This window comes from Scyliorhinus canicula, chromosome 12 (genome assembly GCF_902713615.1).
Source record: "Scyliorhinus canicula chromosome 12, sScyCan1.1, whole genome shotgun sequence".
Lineage (NCBI taxonomy): Eukaryota > Metazoa > Chordata > Chondrichthyes > Carcharhiniformes > Scyliorhinidae > Scyliorhinus > Scyliorhinus canicula.
In genome coordinates, this window is record NC_052157.1 from 145,631,333 (window position 1) to 145,645,488 (window position 14,156).

At 42.1% G+C, this 14,156-nt stretch overlaps 1 protein-coding gene across 12 annotated transcripts in view; it reads right to left on the reverse strand.

Annotated features, from left to right (window-relative positions):
- synrg (synergin, gamma) overlaps positions 1-14,156 on the reverse strand; it is a 109,009-nt gene that overhangs the window by 28,816 nt on the left and 66,037 nt on the right. For 11 of the 12 annotated variants that reach the window (XR_005462627.1, XR_005462628.1, XM_038814406.1 and 8 more), the window contains 4 exons: positions 9,743-10,363; positions 7,728-7,888; positions 6,596-6,649; positions 1,358-1,454 (listed from right to left, as the gene is read on the reverse strand). Coding sequence is in view for 10 of the 12 variants with exons in the window: in XM_038814406.1 (XP_038670334.1) it covers positions 1,358-1,454; positions 6,596-6,649; positions 7,728-7,888; positions 9,743-10,363 (933 nt within the window). In the remaining 2 variants the exon portion in view is untranslated. The remainder of the gene's footprint in view (positions 1-1,357; positions 1,455-6,595; positions 6,650-7,727; positions 7,889-9,742; positions 10,364-14,156) is intronic. The other variant, XM_038814405.1, reaches the window with a different exon arrangement.

Genomic DNA, 14,156 nt, shown 5'->3' on the forward strand with positions numbered 1-14,156 from the left:
GATGGCGGATTTCTGGGCTGGCACAGGGCAGGGGTTAGGAGGTTGAGGGACCTGTTTGTGGAGGGGAGGTTCGCGAGCTTGGGGGAGTTAGAGGGGAAGTTTGGGCTCCCCCGGGGAACATGTTTGGGTACATGCAGGTGAGGGTGTTTGCCAGGCAGCAGGTGGAGGGGTTCCCCTTGCTGCCCCCACGAGGGGTGTGGGATCGGTTGCTCTCGGGGGTATGGGTTGGAGGAGGGAGGATTTCGGACATATACCGGGTGATGCAGGAGGTAGACGAGGCCTCGGTGGAGGTACTGAAGGGTAAATGGGAAGAGGAGCTGGGTGAGGAGATTGAGGAGGGGACGTGGGCGGATGCCCTGGAGAGAGTGAATTCCTCCTCTTCCTGTGTGAGGCTTAGCCTCATACAGTTCAAGGTGCTGCATAGGGCACACATGACTGGGACGAGGATGAGTAGGTTTTTCTGGGGCGAGGACAGGTGTGCTAGGTGCTCGGGGAGCCCAGCGAACCACGCCCATATGTTTTGGGCATGCCCAGCGCTGGGGGAGTTTTGGAAGGGGGTAGCAAGGACGGTGTCGAGGGTGGTGGGATCCAGGGTCAAGCCAGGCTGGGGACTCGCAATTTTTGGGGTTGCAGTGGAGCCGGGAGTGCAGGAGGCGAAAGAGGCCGGTGTTCTGGCCTTTGCGTCCCTAGCTTGACTCAATATTTACTGGGATGAATACTTTCTCCAAATAAGTTAACGTATACACTAAGCCATACAGAGCACGGGGTCTCAGATTTGATTGCCAGTCTGAGCTGGGTTCCCAGACATTACTGAATTGACCGACTGTAAGTATTTGGGTCAAAGCCTGCTTGAAGAGAAGTTAGGATCACCCTAACCGGGGGTCGGGAAGGTAGGAGAGAATCTTCAAATTTACTGAACAGATGGTTTAAACAGTAATGCCAATAAAAGCCGGAGCGGTCTGTCAATTGCTCACCCTAGACCATGAACTATTGAGTATGATCTCAAAAGTGTACATATGGAGACCTGAGAAAAGGAATAAAAAGGATGTTAAACTTTTAAGAAAGTAGTGTTGTTTCAAATTGACACAAAAATATTGTCGACATCGATAAAAACAGGCTAAAAGGATATGGAGAACAGGTAGGGAGGTGGATTTGAGACCAGGAGGAGATCAGCCATGATCTGATTGAATGGTGGAGCAGGCTCAAAGGGCTGAATTGCCCACTTCTGCTCCTAATTCCTATGATCTTTCATGGAGGACAAAATGTTCTGGTGTTGTGCAAGTGAATCACTGCATAACCAGAAACCCCTGACTAACAAAACTATTTCAATTAACAATTACTGCCATTTATTCCATACCCAAGAGGTATTCCATGCCTTGTGTTGACTGGATGACTTCACTACACACAGTTGAACTGCTGATTCCATTCAAGGTGTCACTGGCCTTCTGGATTACCTAAAAAAATGTTTATAGTGCCCTGTTAGATATTTAGAATGGAAATATATAAAAGCTAGAATAATTAAACAAGGCATTCACAAACTGGTCTATCTATCGACGGACATCTAAAAAGGATGTTTATATCGAATACCTAAACCTCAGGGCTGATCGATGGATTCACATATTGCAGCAACATGCCAGATTGAGAGTTTACTGCCTTAGAGAATCTTTCAACAAGAACTTGCATTTATATGGTGCCTTTAATGTAGGAAAATATCCCAATTGCTTCACTGGAGCGTAATCAGACAATAATCGACACCGGCCCAATGAATGGATAGCAGAATGGGAGGGGAAAAGTTTGGTAACCAAATTAGATTTTAAGGAGCATTTTAAAAGAAGTGATGGGGGTGGCAAGGCAGAATGATTTTGTGGGGGAATTCCTGAGTTTACAGCCAAGACAGCAAGATGAAATTGGTGGCTAAGAGAGTGGAGTTCGTGTGGGAGAGCCAAAAACAAAAGCTTCATTCACTGTGTAGCCCTTAATAGCCCTATAACTTCAAACATAGAGAAAAAAGATTTTTCAACTGTCTCCAGTTATCACTGTTCCCTTCTCTAGTGACGTGTTGGTAGTTCTGGTAGAAGCTTTTTATTGCCTTCAGTTAATACCTATCCATATTCTTCTGTGAATTATTTAATTTAATTGGAGTATTTTTGTTTAAGTGTGATTTGACATGGACATGACATGTTAGTCAATCTGACTTGTTTTTACTATATGCCCAATTTTAATTCTAGAAATATATATGGATTCCCTGTGCATTAACAGCCAAACAGCAATTTTGAAGAAAGTGGATTTGGGTGATTTACATGTCTCGTTCATTCAAAATCAATCAATCAGCTTCCTCTACATTTTCTCATCCTCCAGTGATTCTGTGTAATGGGTCGGTGTCAGACTCAAGATTTGAAATTTCAACACTTTACAACTGATTCATCCTTCTTACTTTTTAAAAGTTAAAATGGTTTATATAAAAATAATGCTTCATGGGAATACAGGATACAGACTTTATTCACTGCTGAGAAACAAATGATGATTCAAAACTAATCCAAATTGAGTTCAATCAGTATCCTTGGTTACTTTGATTTCTCATGATTGAGTAACATTTTTAGACCAAAAACAGCCCCAGATGAAACTTTGTTATATGCAAATTAGATGTCGCTTTTGATTACAAAATAACATTGACTTAAAGCATTTTATGTTGTCTTGAGGATGTGAAAGACACCATACAAATGTAAGGGTTTTTTCAGTAGAAAAATAAAAATTCTATTTTATATATTTTTTTCTATAAATTTAAAGTTCTTTAAAAAAAAATTATTTTCCTTCCAATTAAGGGTCAAATTCTATTTTATATTAACATCACGAAGTGGACGGCACAGTGGCGCACTGCTGCCTCATGGCCCCAAGGACCCAGGTTCGATCCCGGCCCCCGGGTCACTATCCGTGTGGAGTTTGCACATTCTCCCCGTGCCTGCATGGGTCTTACCCTCACAACCCAAAGCTGTTCAGGATAGGTGGATTGGTCATGCTAAATTGCCCATTAATTGGAAAAAAGAATTGGGTACTCTAAATTATAAAAAAATATATATATATTTTTAAAAATAAATTTAGAGTACCCAATTAATTTTTCCAATTAAGGGGCAATTTAGCGTGGCCAATCCACCTAGCCAGCACATCTTTGGGTTGTGGGGGTGACACCCACGCAGACACGGGGAGAATGTGCAAACTCCACACGGACAGTGACCCAGGGTCGGGATTCGAACCCGGATCCTCAGCGCCGTGAGGCAGCAATGCTAACCACGGTGCAAAAAATATATATTAATATCACAAAAAGGTATGTGCGTGAATCCAAAGCTAAATGTCTAAATTTTGAATTAAAGATATTTTTTAGGTCAGCTGGGTGTCTGACATCTTCTGAATTCCAGTATTCTGCTTAAGAGTCTTCAAACCAAACTATTTAGAAAACCACTCGGTTCAAATTGCCATTTACAAAAGTAAAATACTACTGTTACTGGAAGTCTGAAGTGGAAACAGAAAATGCTTCAAATACTCAGCAGGTCAGGCAGCACATGTGCTGAGAGAAACAGAGTTAACGTTTCAGGCCGATTGCCTTACATCAGAACTTTCAACAGAAACTCTCAAAACATTAACTCCGTTTCCCTCTCCACAGATGTTGCCCAGACTTGCTGGGCTTTTCCAGCATTTTCTGTTTTTATCTCGTTTTTGATGCAAGATCTTTTTGACTTGCTTTAGCATTTTCGATTTTCACTTCATAAACCTTTTGTTTGACATGCAGTGCACGCTTTCCCTCAAAGAAAATATCCCTTTTATCAAGGTTCAGAGATTTGGCGTTGATTGCCACAAAGGTTTGTATCATGAGCATGCAGCTGATACGGCTGATGTTCATCCAGCTAAAACAAAGTAATCTCATGAGCATTGGTAAACTTCTTGTTCCATTAGGACACTCTACCGACATCATTAACTTGCAGGCTTATCTGGAACACACTACTCCTCCAAATGCTATTCTCGGTGGACTGGTCAATCACCAAGAGCCCTGGAGTATTGCAGATCTCACTCCCAGGGTCTCAAATTACCAAGCTTGCTACAGAGGCTTGGTTTCGTTCCGATTCCTTCGCAGTCATATTATGTTGGAGCCTCCTCAAACCCAAAAACAGGTGAAAAAGACAAAACCTTAAACAACACCCCTGTTACACATTTAGTTTTGTTCATCATGATCAACGCTCAACGGCGGCAACAAACCCAATATCAGACACAATTACTTATGGTCTCTTGTGGTCACAGGACAAGAGGCAAGAATAATTCTCTAATACAAAAGCAGACTACCATGGAAGCAGAGATCTGAAAAGTGCTGAAAAACTCAGCAAGTCCGGCAGCATCTGTGGAGAGAAGAACAGAGTTAACGACGAATCCAACATGACTCTTCATTGGAACAGAAGAGGAGTCATGTTGGACTTGAAATGTTAAGAATAATATTGATGGAGAGGATTCTTTCACTTGCAGGGTTGAAGGAGGGGAGTACCACCTTAATATGGAAGGATTAAGGCTGAAGACCTTCTTGTTCCATTATGGAGGGGGTTAAGACTAGTGGGAGGAGGTGTTTGGGGAGTGAGGCCCTGCAGACGGTGAATGCCATATCCTTATGTGCAAGGCAGGGCTTAATACAGCTTGGGGTAGTGCATAAGGCTCATTTGACTTGGTCCGGGATGTATAGGTTGTTTGTGGGAGTGGAGGACCGCGAACGTTGTGGGAAAGGTCTAGCTAACCATGTGCATATGTTCTGGGCGAGTTCTAAGCTTGTGGGGTGCTGGGTCTATTTTTTTAGCACCATGTCAGCGAGGGGGCCGGGGGGGGTGCGGTGTCCTGGCCTTCGCACGGCTGATTGCTCGGAGGCAAATGATGATGGGATGGAGGTCAGCTTCTCCACCCAGTGCCCTCAGTATGGGTGGGGGATCTTGTTTTGTTTCTATGGGGGAGGGGTTTTGATTGGGGGTGTTGTGATGTTTTGGGGTTATGACTGATATAGAAAACATTTGATATATTATATAGCATATATGTATTATTAACTGTCCAGTAATATGTATTTGCCATAACTAAAACAACAAGCTGCAGGAACATAACAAATGCTGGCTAAACATTTCAGAATATATAGAACCAACACGAGCACAGCTCAAACTGGGAAATTAAATGCCATGTCCAGTTTCAATCATAGTACCTTAACTGAAATAAATCTCAACTTGCATTGACAGGGACTAAGGCAACCCAATCTTGAGTTAAGACTGCAGCATTGACGTCAGATTGTTAGATGTAATGAGTAGTTCAGTCATTAAAACCTTCCTTATATGGGACTGTAAATTGTGCTCCCTTTGAAATAGCTCCACATATTCATTGAGCTTGTCCAGAGTGCAGGTGGAAGCAGCCACACACCCAAGGATATATAGTTCTTTTTAAACACTGCTTATGTTTGTAAACATGCCTAAATATGCCGAATTGGAAGGTCAGATTTTGTTCTTCCAGGTTGCTTGGGCATCACTGGAGCACTGCAGCGGGCCAAGGATGGACATGTGGGTACGAGAGCAAGATGCTGAGTTGAAATGGCAAGCAACCGGAAGGTTAGGGTCATGCTTGCAAATGGAGCGAAGGTGTTCCGCAAAGCAGCCACCCAGTCAGCATTTAGTCTACAACATTTCATCTTCCGATCAGGCACGGTGCAGCCTTCTGGATTCTCAACATTTTGAGTTCAACAACTTTAGAAATTTGCGAAGTTTGCCCTCCATCTTGACTCCCACTTTTCATTTTCTGTTACCTGGTTCCCCTGGCTTATCCCACCCCACCCCAACCCACATGACTACTGCCCTTTGTTCAGTTTTGCTCCCACTGAGCATTGACCTTTTGTTCTCCTATTAACACATTCTGCTGTCCTATCTTTGCCAAGTCCCCAATGCTACCCTTTTGCCATTGACATCTTTGTCCATCTCTCCTTAGCTCTGTCCTATCACTGACTTTCCACTCTGCCCCACCCATTCTCCAAATCTTTAATTCATCGCATTTCTTTTAAAATAAATTTCGAGTACCCAATTCCTTTTTTTTTCCCAATTAAGTGGCAGTTTAGCATGGCCAATCCACCTAACCTGCACATCTTTTGGGCTGTGGGGGGGTGAGACCCACGCAGACACGGGGAGAATGTGCAAGCTCCACACAGCAAGTGACCCGGGGCTGGGAACAAACCAGAGTCCTCTGCACAGTGAGGCAGCTGTGCTAACCACTGTGCCACCGTGCTCTCCCCTATTCATCACATTTCTATCTCTCTTCAGTTCTGTAGTAGAGTCATGTGGACTCAAAATGTTAACTGTGTTTCTCTCTCCACAGATGCTGCTAGACCTGCTGAGTTATAGAACATTTTCTGTTTTTCTTTCAGATTTCCAGCATTTGCAGTACTTTGCTTTTATACACATTCCTACACAATTAGCAGCAGGTTCAGGCTCAAGTGCAGGTACTCCATGCCCATTTACTTCTGAAAATGACTTATGATTCCACTGTGGCATACCATTGAAATATAGTAAATAAAATAAAATGATGAAGGCTTCACCTGTAATGCACTCTCTAAACATCTTTGCCATTCATACGCATAGCGTTCATTCTCCTGAAAAAAGACAATAAAATCAGTTCACCAATCAATATCTGAAACAAAACCCACTCCTGCCATACATATTGTGCTAAAATATGTATAACCTGTAGGGATCAAACTGAAAAGTTAATTGAGCAATTATTACAATAGAAGTTAGAATTATCTAAATATACATATATTCTCTATGATATGCAGATTAACAAGTGCCCAGGTCAAGAACTGGCAAAAGCACCACGCACATGGATGGCAACAGAACTAGCCACCACAAGGCAGTCTAGTCAGTTCAGGGGTGGCATGGTAGCACAGTGGTTAGCACTATTGCTTCACAGCACCAGGGTCCGGGTTTGATTCCCGGCTTGGGTCACTTTCTGTGCGGAGTTTGCACGTTCTCCCCGTGTCGGCGTGGGTTTCCTCTGGGTGCTCCGGCTTCCTCCCACAAGTCCCGAAAGACGTGTTTGTTAGGTGAATTGTACATATGGAATTCCCCTCAGTGTACCCAAACAGGGGCCGGAGCGTGGTGACTAGGGGATTTTCTCAGTAACTTTGTTGTAGTATTAATGTAAGCCTACTTGTGACACTGATAAAGATTATAAATAACCATCAATCCAAGCACTTAAATAATCCAGGTTATTAAATCTCAAACTTATCATAAACATTCCAACATAGGGGGTAAGTTGTTGCTAAACACTGAAGAAATGTGGCTTGTAACACCTTTTCCACGGGCTATTAACGTCATTTTATTTTCCTACAGAGTGTTCCAGGCAGGATGATGTCCCTGTAAACCAGCTGTGAAACTGCAATATAAAGTGTTGTCGAGCCAACCAAGTGCATCTTTATTTCGAAACACAAATCCTGTTTGCTTGTAAACGACTGGTATTTACTCTCTTAATTTGCACATTAAATAGTTTCACAATGCCATTTTTTTCTTGGCCTCCATCTCAGAACACCCTAGTGCCATTACGCTGTTCCAGTTCTTTTACTACATGTAACTTTTCCTGCAGAACAGAACATGGAATCGGGCACATAGTCAAGTGGAAATCCCAAACATCTTCCAGCTTAAACAGTAATGGCTTCCAGAATACACAACTAATACCTCCACTTCTCCAGTTAGGTCCTTGTACTTGTCCCTGATGACGGGCAGTGGTGCTGGTTTCTCGTTTAGGGTATTTGATCTGTCCCTGAAAGACTGCTCTGAAGCTGGTGGAGCATGGGTTACTTCTTTATCCCCAAGGCTCAGACTCCTTTTATGAGATCCTGCAGGGATGGAGTTGAAATCTTGTGCTAAACACGTTACTCCATTTCAGAGAAAGTCACAAACACAATCTTATCTCAGAGCAATACATCACAAAATTGTAACCATAGAAAGGACCAGTTCTCACAACAGAAGCTGCAATCAACAATTTATTGCAAAATCCTCTCAGCTCAGAAGAGAAGGTTCAACACTCTGTGGCATTTTAATAAAGGGTACATCTTACAACAATTATGTAAAACTGAATTTTAAAACATACTAGTTAATTTGAATCTCTGAGCATTACAATACAAACATCCTGGGTAGCACTGCAGATCGAGAATCTTCCTTACTGAGATCTCGTCCAACGTTAGACTATTTCTCCTTTTCTAAAGTGCCAGTATTTTGCACTGTTTGATCCTTACACTCAGCTATGTCATAAGTCAGAGAAACAAGCATTTTTCCCCCTTGGAGAAGCTTTGGAACACAGAACCACTATCTAAGGAATGGCTTCTACTAAAAAAAATGTCACTCACAATATTGTTTAAAATTTTGGATTTCAACAGGTAGGTAAAATTTGGGGGGGAATTGGCTCCAACACAAGTGGGGTGGGGGGGGGGTGTGGGGAAGAGTTTAACTGAACACTGGACAGTGTGTTTGGGAGATTCCCCCCCCCCCCCCCAATATCTTTGGCTGAGCCATAAAACCTGCAAACTCAGTGTCCTATTCAATCCCCAAGTGAAGCTTCCAATCCTACATCTCCTCTATCACAATGGCCATCTATTTCCATCCCATAACACTGCCCATCAAAAGTCATCATCTGTCCTCAGTGAACTTGAGCTCATCAAAAACTCTGCTGCTCATTTTGGATCACGTAACCAGCATTGCTGGCTCACCATCCACATGCCCTTGCTGACCTACATTTGTTTCTAAGCTTTTTTTGCCACAGATTTAAAATTCCTATCCCCATGTCCAAATTCCTCCATGGCCTAACTACTCCCCATCTCATCTAACCTTTTTAAGCAATACTCCCACCCCAAAACTCTCCCCCCCCCCCCCCCTAGTCTGGTCTCTTTCCGTCCCCAAAATGCCTTCAGCTGTCTCAGACCCACACGCTGAAATCCCTTCCTAAATTCCTGCACCACCTCAGGACCCTCCTGAAATCAATCTCTGAACAAGATTCTCTGGGAGCCAAGGTAGCACAGTACTTAGCACCGTAGCTTTACAGTGCCAGGGTCCCGGGTTCAATTCCCACTTGTGTCACTGTCTGTGCAGAGTCTGCATGTCCTCCCTGTGTCTGAGTGGGTTTCCTCTGGGTGCTCCGGTTTCCTCCCACAAGTCCCAAAAGATGTGCTGTTAAGTGAATTGGACATTCTGAACTCTCCCTCCATGTACCCGAACAGGAGCCGGAATGGGGCGACTAGGGGCTTTTAACAGTTAAGTCATTGCAGAGTTAATGTAAGCCTACTTGAGACAATAATAAAGATTATTCTAAGTTTATGATCAACTCAACTAACATATCCTACTTAAGATTGGCCTCCACTTAGGCATTTGAGACATATTTGCTACAATGAAATCACGCCAATGCAAGTAGCTATTATTGCTGTGTCAAGGAGGAAAACGAAGGGAGCATTCAACCACAAACTAAAATGAGTTAATGAGGCACATGTACAAATGTTGTTTGCAAGTCCAAGCTAAACAGAATGACTAATCGTTGTTTATAAATTTGCTTTGGATTAGGAGTATCTTCATGCAACCCAAGATATAAAGTTTGTTTTCAGTAAAAGCAGCTTATTACAATAGCCAACTTTGAGGTTAAGCAACCAGAAGCAGTAATATTATAATTAACTTAATAGAGGATAAAGACTGTTCATACATACCTTGCACAGAAAGATCAAAAGTTTCCATCTCACTCTTGATCATCTCCTCACTGGACTTCACCTTGCCCTGGGAGCTAGCCATAAGGAAATCAAATTTACTAATTTTGGGCTTTTCACTTTGGAATTCCCCAAATTCATCAAAGGCTTCAGTTTTTGTCCCCTCTGAAGAAACGCCATCTGTGACGGAGACTGCAGTCCTTTGCTCTGCATCGTCCAGACTTGACTCATTAGGCTTAGCTAGCTGTCCCTCCCCAGATGAAGTAATTGCAAAGTCTCCCAAATCCCCACCACCTTTTTTCTCCTTGGTCCGTTCCGCGGTTTCTTTGAGGTCTCCGAAAGCATCAAAGTTGCACTGTGAACTTGGATCCTCAGCTGAGAATGTTGTTACCGTGGAGACAGTTGTCATAGTGATGTTCTCGGAGCTGCCGAAAGAGGTTTCTTTTTTCTGAAGCACCGAGGCGGAAGACAATGATCTGCCTTCAGAGTTGAGGAAGAATGGTGGCTGCTTCTTAGTCTGCGCGCCACAGTCTTCTTTCTCGGACCAATCGTAACTGGTTAAACTGCTCACTGCAGAACCATTACTGAAGTTACCAAAGGGGTCAAATTTAAAGTCGTCCAGATCTGAAAGAAATAGGGAATTCTGATCACTGACTTTAAACCTTGAATTTTACAGTAAGGCTCTAATTGAAGAATGACACTTTTAAAGTGCTTAACTGCACAAAAATTAAACTACAAGGACTAAAACTGATCAGTGGCTGCACACAGTTACTGATTATTTGCATTTCAGTAGACTAATTCATTTGAGGCTGCATTCAGAGCCTCTGGCAGGGTCTTCTAAGGTTGTCCGAAGCGCAGCTGATAGCTGCACCAAGAAATTAAAATAATATGTCAAAACAGATTAGGATTTTTATTATTGCTGAGGCACATTTCAAAATTTATTTTCCAGCTAATCTGGCAGGAAAATCCTTTAGTGCTTGGCTGATTTGTCGTATTCTGACAACTGCCATTTCCCATTCAGATTGCAGCATAGGCCTGGAGCAACTTTTATTAAAGATAGCGGAGCTCCAAACTGACATTAAAGCACATCTGGCAGTCAGTTCCAGTTCCGTAAAGGTGAAGAGTGCTGCTGGTCTTGGCTAAGCACGTGTTGCCTTTACTCCCTCGACTGTTGTTCTTTATGACGAGACAAGCATGACCCGTTAACTTTTAGGTGCTCTGCACGTGCTTTAAACGGTGACAAGCTAATAACAGAAAACCCCACAGTAGAGGTACAAGGACACACTTTGTCAAGCGGGGAAAGGTTTCAGCATGTTAAATGGTTGCATTTATGACAGCTTTAGGCTGGTTCTGCTGCATGCAGTCAACCAGCAAAAGAAAATGTACACCATCAGGCTTGTTGAAGAGTGTGGATTGAATGGTGGAGCTCTTGACTTCGGTACCACAGAGTGGCAAGCATCCACAATATCCCACACAACTAATTTCTGATCTCGACCAGGCTGAGGGTAAAGGTACGGATCAGTAGCTCCCTTCAGGAAGGGACAGTCCGTCTTGGGCGTTCCACCTCCAAGCAGTCAGCTAGGATGTCAGTAAGACAGGTCCGCCGACAAATTTCCAAGTCATGGAAATATTTTTGCTGTACAGGGAGGAAAAAAAAAAAAAACTTAATTCACAAAATGATTGCAGTTTGTCAATCTTACTTCAATGGGACACTCGTACATCAAAGGAATCACTGAAATCTTTTTTTATATAAAGATGACTAGTGCTTAATTCCGTACATCGTCAGATATAACTAACTTTATGTAATCTTTGATGTAACTGGAATTAGCCTGAAAACAATCACAACATGCCGTCAAAGTGCAGCTTGTTGGGATCTGAACATTGATGATGCCAACTGTATGGTCAAAATAAATTACTACCAGCTGCACTGAAACTAAAACTACCACTCAGTGGGAAAACAGGGAATACTATTGTAAACAAGATTAAAATTACAGTGTTTTGAATACGGTAACCACAGTTGATTACACTTCTGTAATTGCAACTGTGAAATACCATCGACAACTTTGGGAACAAAAGCTCACTCTAAGAAGCATTAGTTATTATCACAGTTTCACTTGTCATTAGGAACAAATAATTCAAGTACCAACACACTTGCAGTACTTCAACACACTGGAAAAATACTTCATGGATAACCATAGGCTGGATCTCAATATGACCAATGTTCATGAGTGTAAAGCTGTTCTTGGATTATCCTTTTTCTGTCTTAACTTCATCAAGTTTATCAATGAAAAACAAACTTTAATTTGTTTCAGTCTGGACAATGTTCCAAGTAATCAGAACTAAATGGCTGGGTGTACTTTTGAATAAACTGTTCCATCAAAAATGAAGCTTACTTCAGATGTTAAAATAGGTACATTTTTACACGGAAGGTAAAATCTTGGCGCAATAGCGGACCTCTTACCAACTGAATCCCTTTGGATTATCAGCTGCCAAAAATGCACATTATTTCAAGACTGACTGCTCTAAATATAATTAGTGCAGTGTTTTGACATTAGATACTAGTAGTTTAGGATTTCTAGGTTATAATGATAGACACCCTGGACCTGATACGGCCCCAACACGGACATAAAGACCGATGGGCACTCGATCAGCAGTCCCAGAAGGTGATGTTCAAAGTCACGTTTCCCTTATTGGTTTGGATTTGACACGGTTCAGTTGGGAACCACGTTGATCAATTCAGAGCAGTAAAATAATTAATGAGGAATTAAGTAAAGTTTGGGGGTGGGGCAAGGAGAGAGAGAAATATTATCTTTATCATTATTAATGGCATCCAGCCAGATCTCAACGCAACACCATGGATGATGGCCACCCTTCAGGGTAAAGGGGAAATTGCAATATCAGGAAATATGGAAACAATGAACACCTAAAAAAAAAGGTGGCGAGAGAAAGCACGTGGTCAGGCTTGTGTACAGTAAGAAGTCGGCTGCTAATTGTCAAGGATACTCGGAACATGATCCCAAAGTCTTTGCGAGTAACTTAGCAAGTACAGCAATGTTGTGAAAGTCACCTTATCAAATACCTCCAATTAGAAACAGGGAGATGGAATTCTTTTATCACCAACTTGAATGTAACTCACCCAGCATGCTAAATCAATCAAAAAGGTTAGAGGTCTTTTAGTTGAGCACAAAAAAAAATGTTGTCCACATAATGTTAGCAGAATCAAGATCCAATAGCCAGAAGCACTTCCAATAAATATTTATTTTAAAATGTCTTTGTAAAAATAAGGGAATATTCTATTCATTCTCTCCTGGACCAGGTGCTTATTGCTAGAATAAGGAAGATGAATTGGTCTCTTGGCTTCAGAATTACGGCTCGGAACTAGATGCCACAGCATGCCTAGAGTGACTTTAACAGCTCTCCCTCAGATTTTCCCACTTTTTTTGACTTTTGTAGCACTTGCCAAAATCAAACTGCATTTAACAATGGTAATACAAAATATTGTTGAATAATGTTTGGCTTCAATTTAATAGCTGCAAAAGTAAATAACACCTCATTTTGATTTTCTCCATGAAAATCTGTTGAAAAAAATACGGAAAGCATATCACAGTCGAGCCATACTAACATCGAACTTAAGATCCTGCAAATACAATCTTTAACCAATTAATTTTTAATTAGGGTATTAATATATTACGGAAATATCTTGCTTATAATGCTGCACAGTGGTCACAGCACCGGGGACCCGGGTTCAATTCCGGCCTTGGGTGACTGTGTGGAGTTTGCATGTTCTCCCCGTGGGTTTTCTCCCACAGTCCAAAGATGTGCAAGTTAGGTGGATTGGCCCTGCTAACTTGCCCCATAGTGTCCAAAAGGTTAGGTGGGGTTATGGTACTAGTGTGGGCCGAGGTAGAGTGCCCCTTCGGAGGGTCGGTGTAGACTTGATGGGCCGAATGGCCTCCCTCTGCACTGTAGGGATTCTACGATTCTATAATACTCATTTATTGTGTCACATATACTTCCTGTAACACTTTCCCCATCATATTTTGTTGACAACATTGTTATAACAAGGGATACTTCTAAATTACTGCAAGTATTGTCATAGGAAATCTGGCCCATCATATTTTGTTGACAACATTGTTATAACAAAGGATACTTCTAAATTACTGCAAGTATTGTCATAGGAAATCTGTTAGCAACAAATATTTGACTGATCTGCTTTCCTGTCATATTGTTTGTTAGTAATATTCTGGTGAGCTTTTAAAAAATTATTTCACAGGATGTGGGCACGACTGGCTAAGTTAGCATTTATTGCTGATCTCCTCGCGATGTTGTGATGTTTATGCCAACCATGTGGTACCACGGGCCAACCAGGTCATTGGAAACATATCAGGTTTTTTTGCCTGATCTGCGAATTCCCATT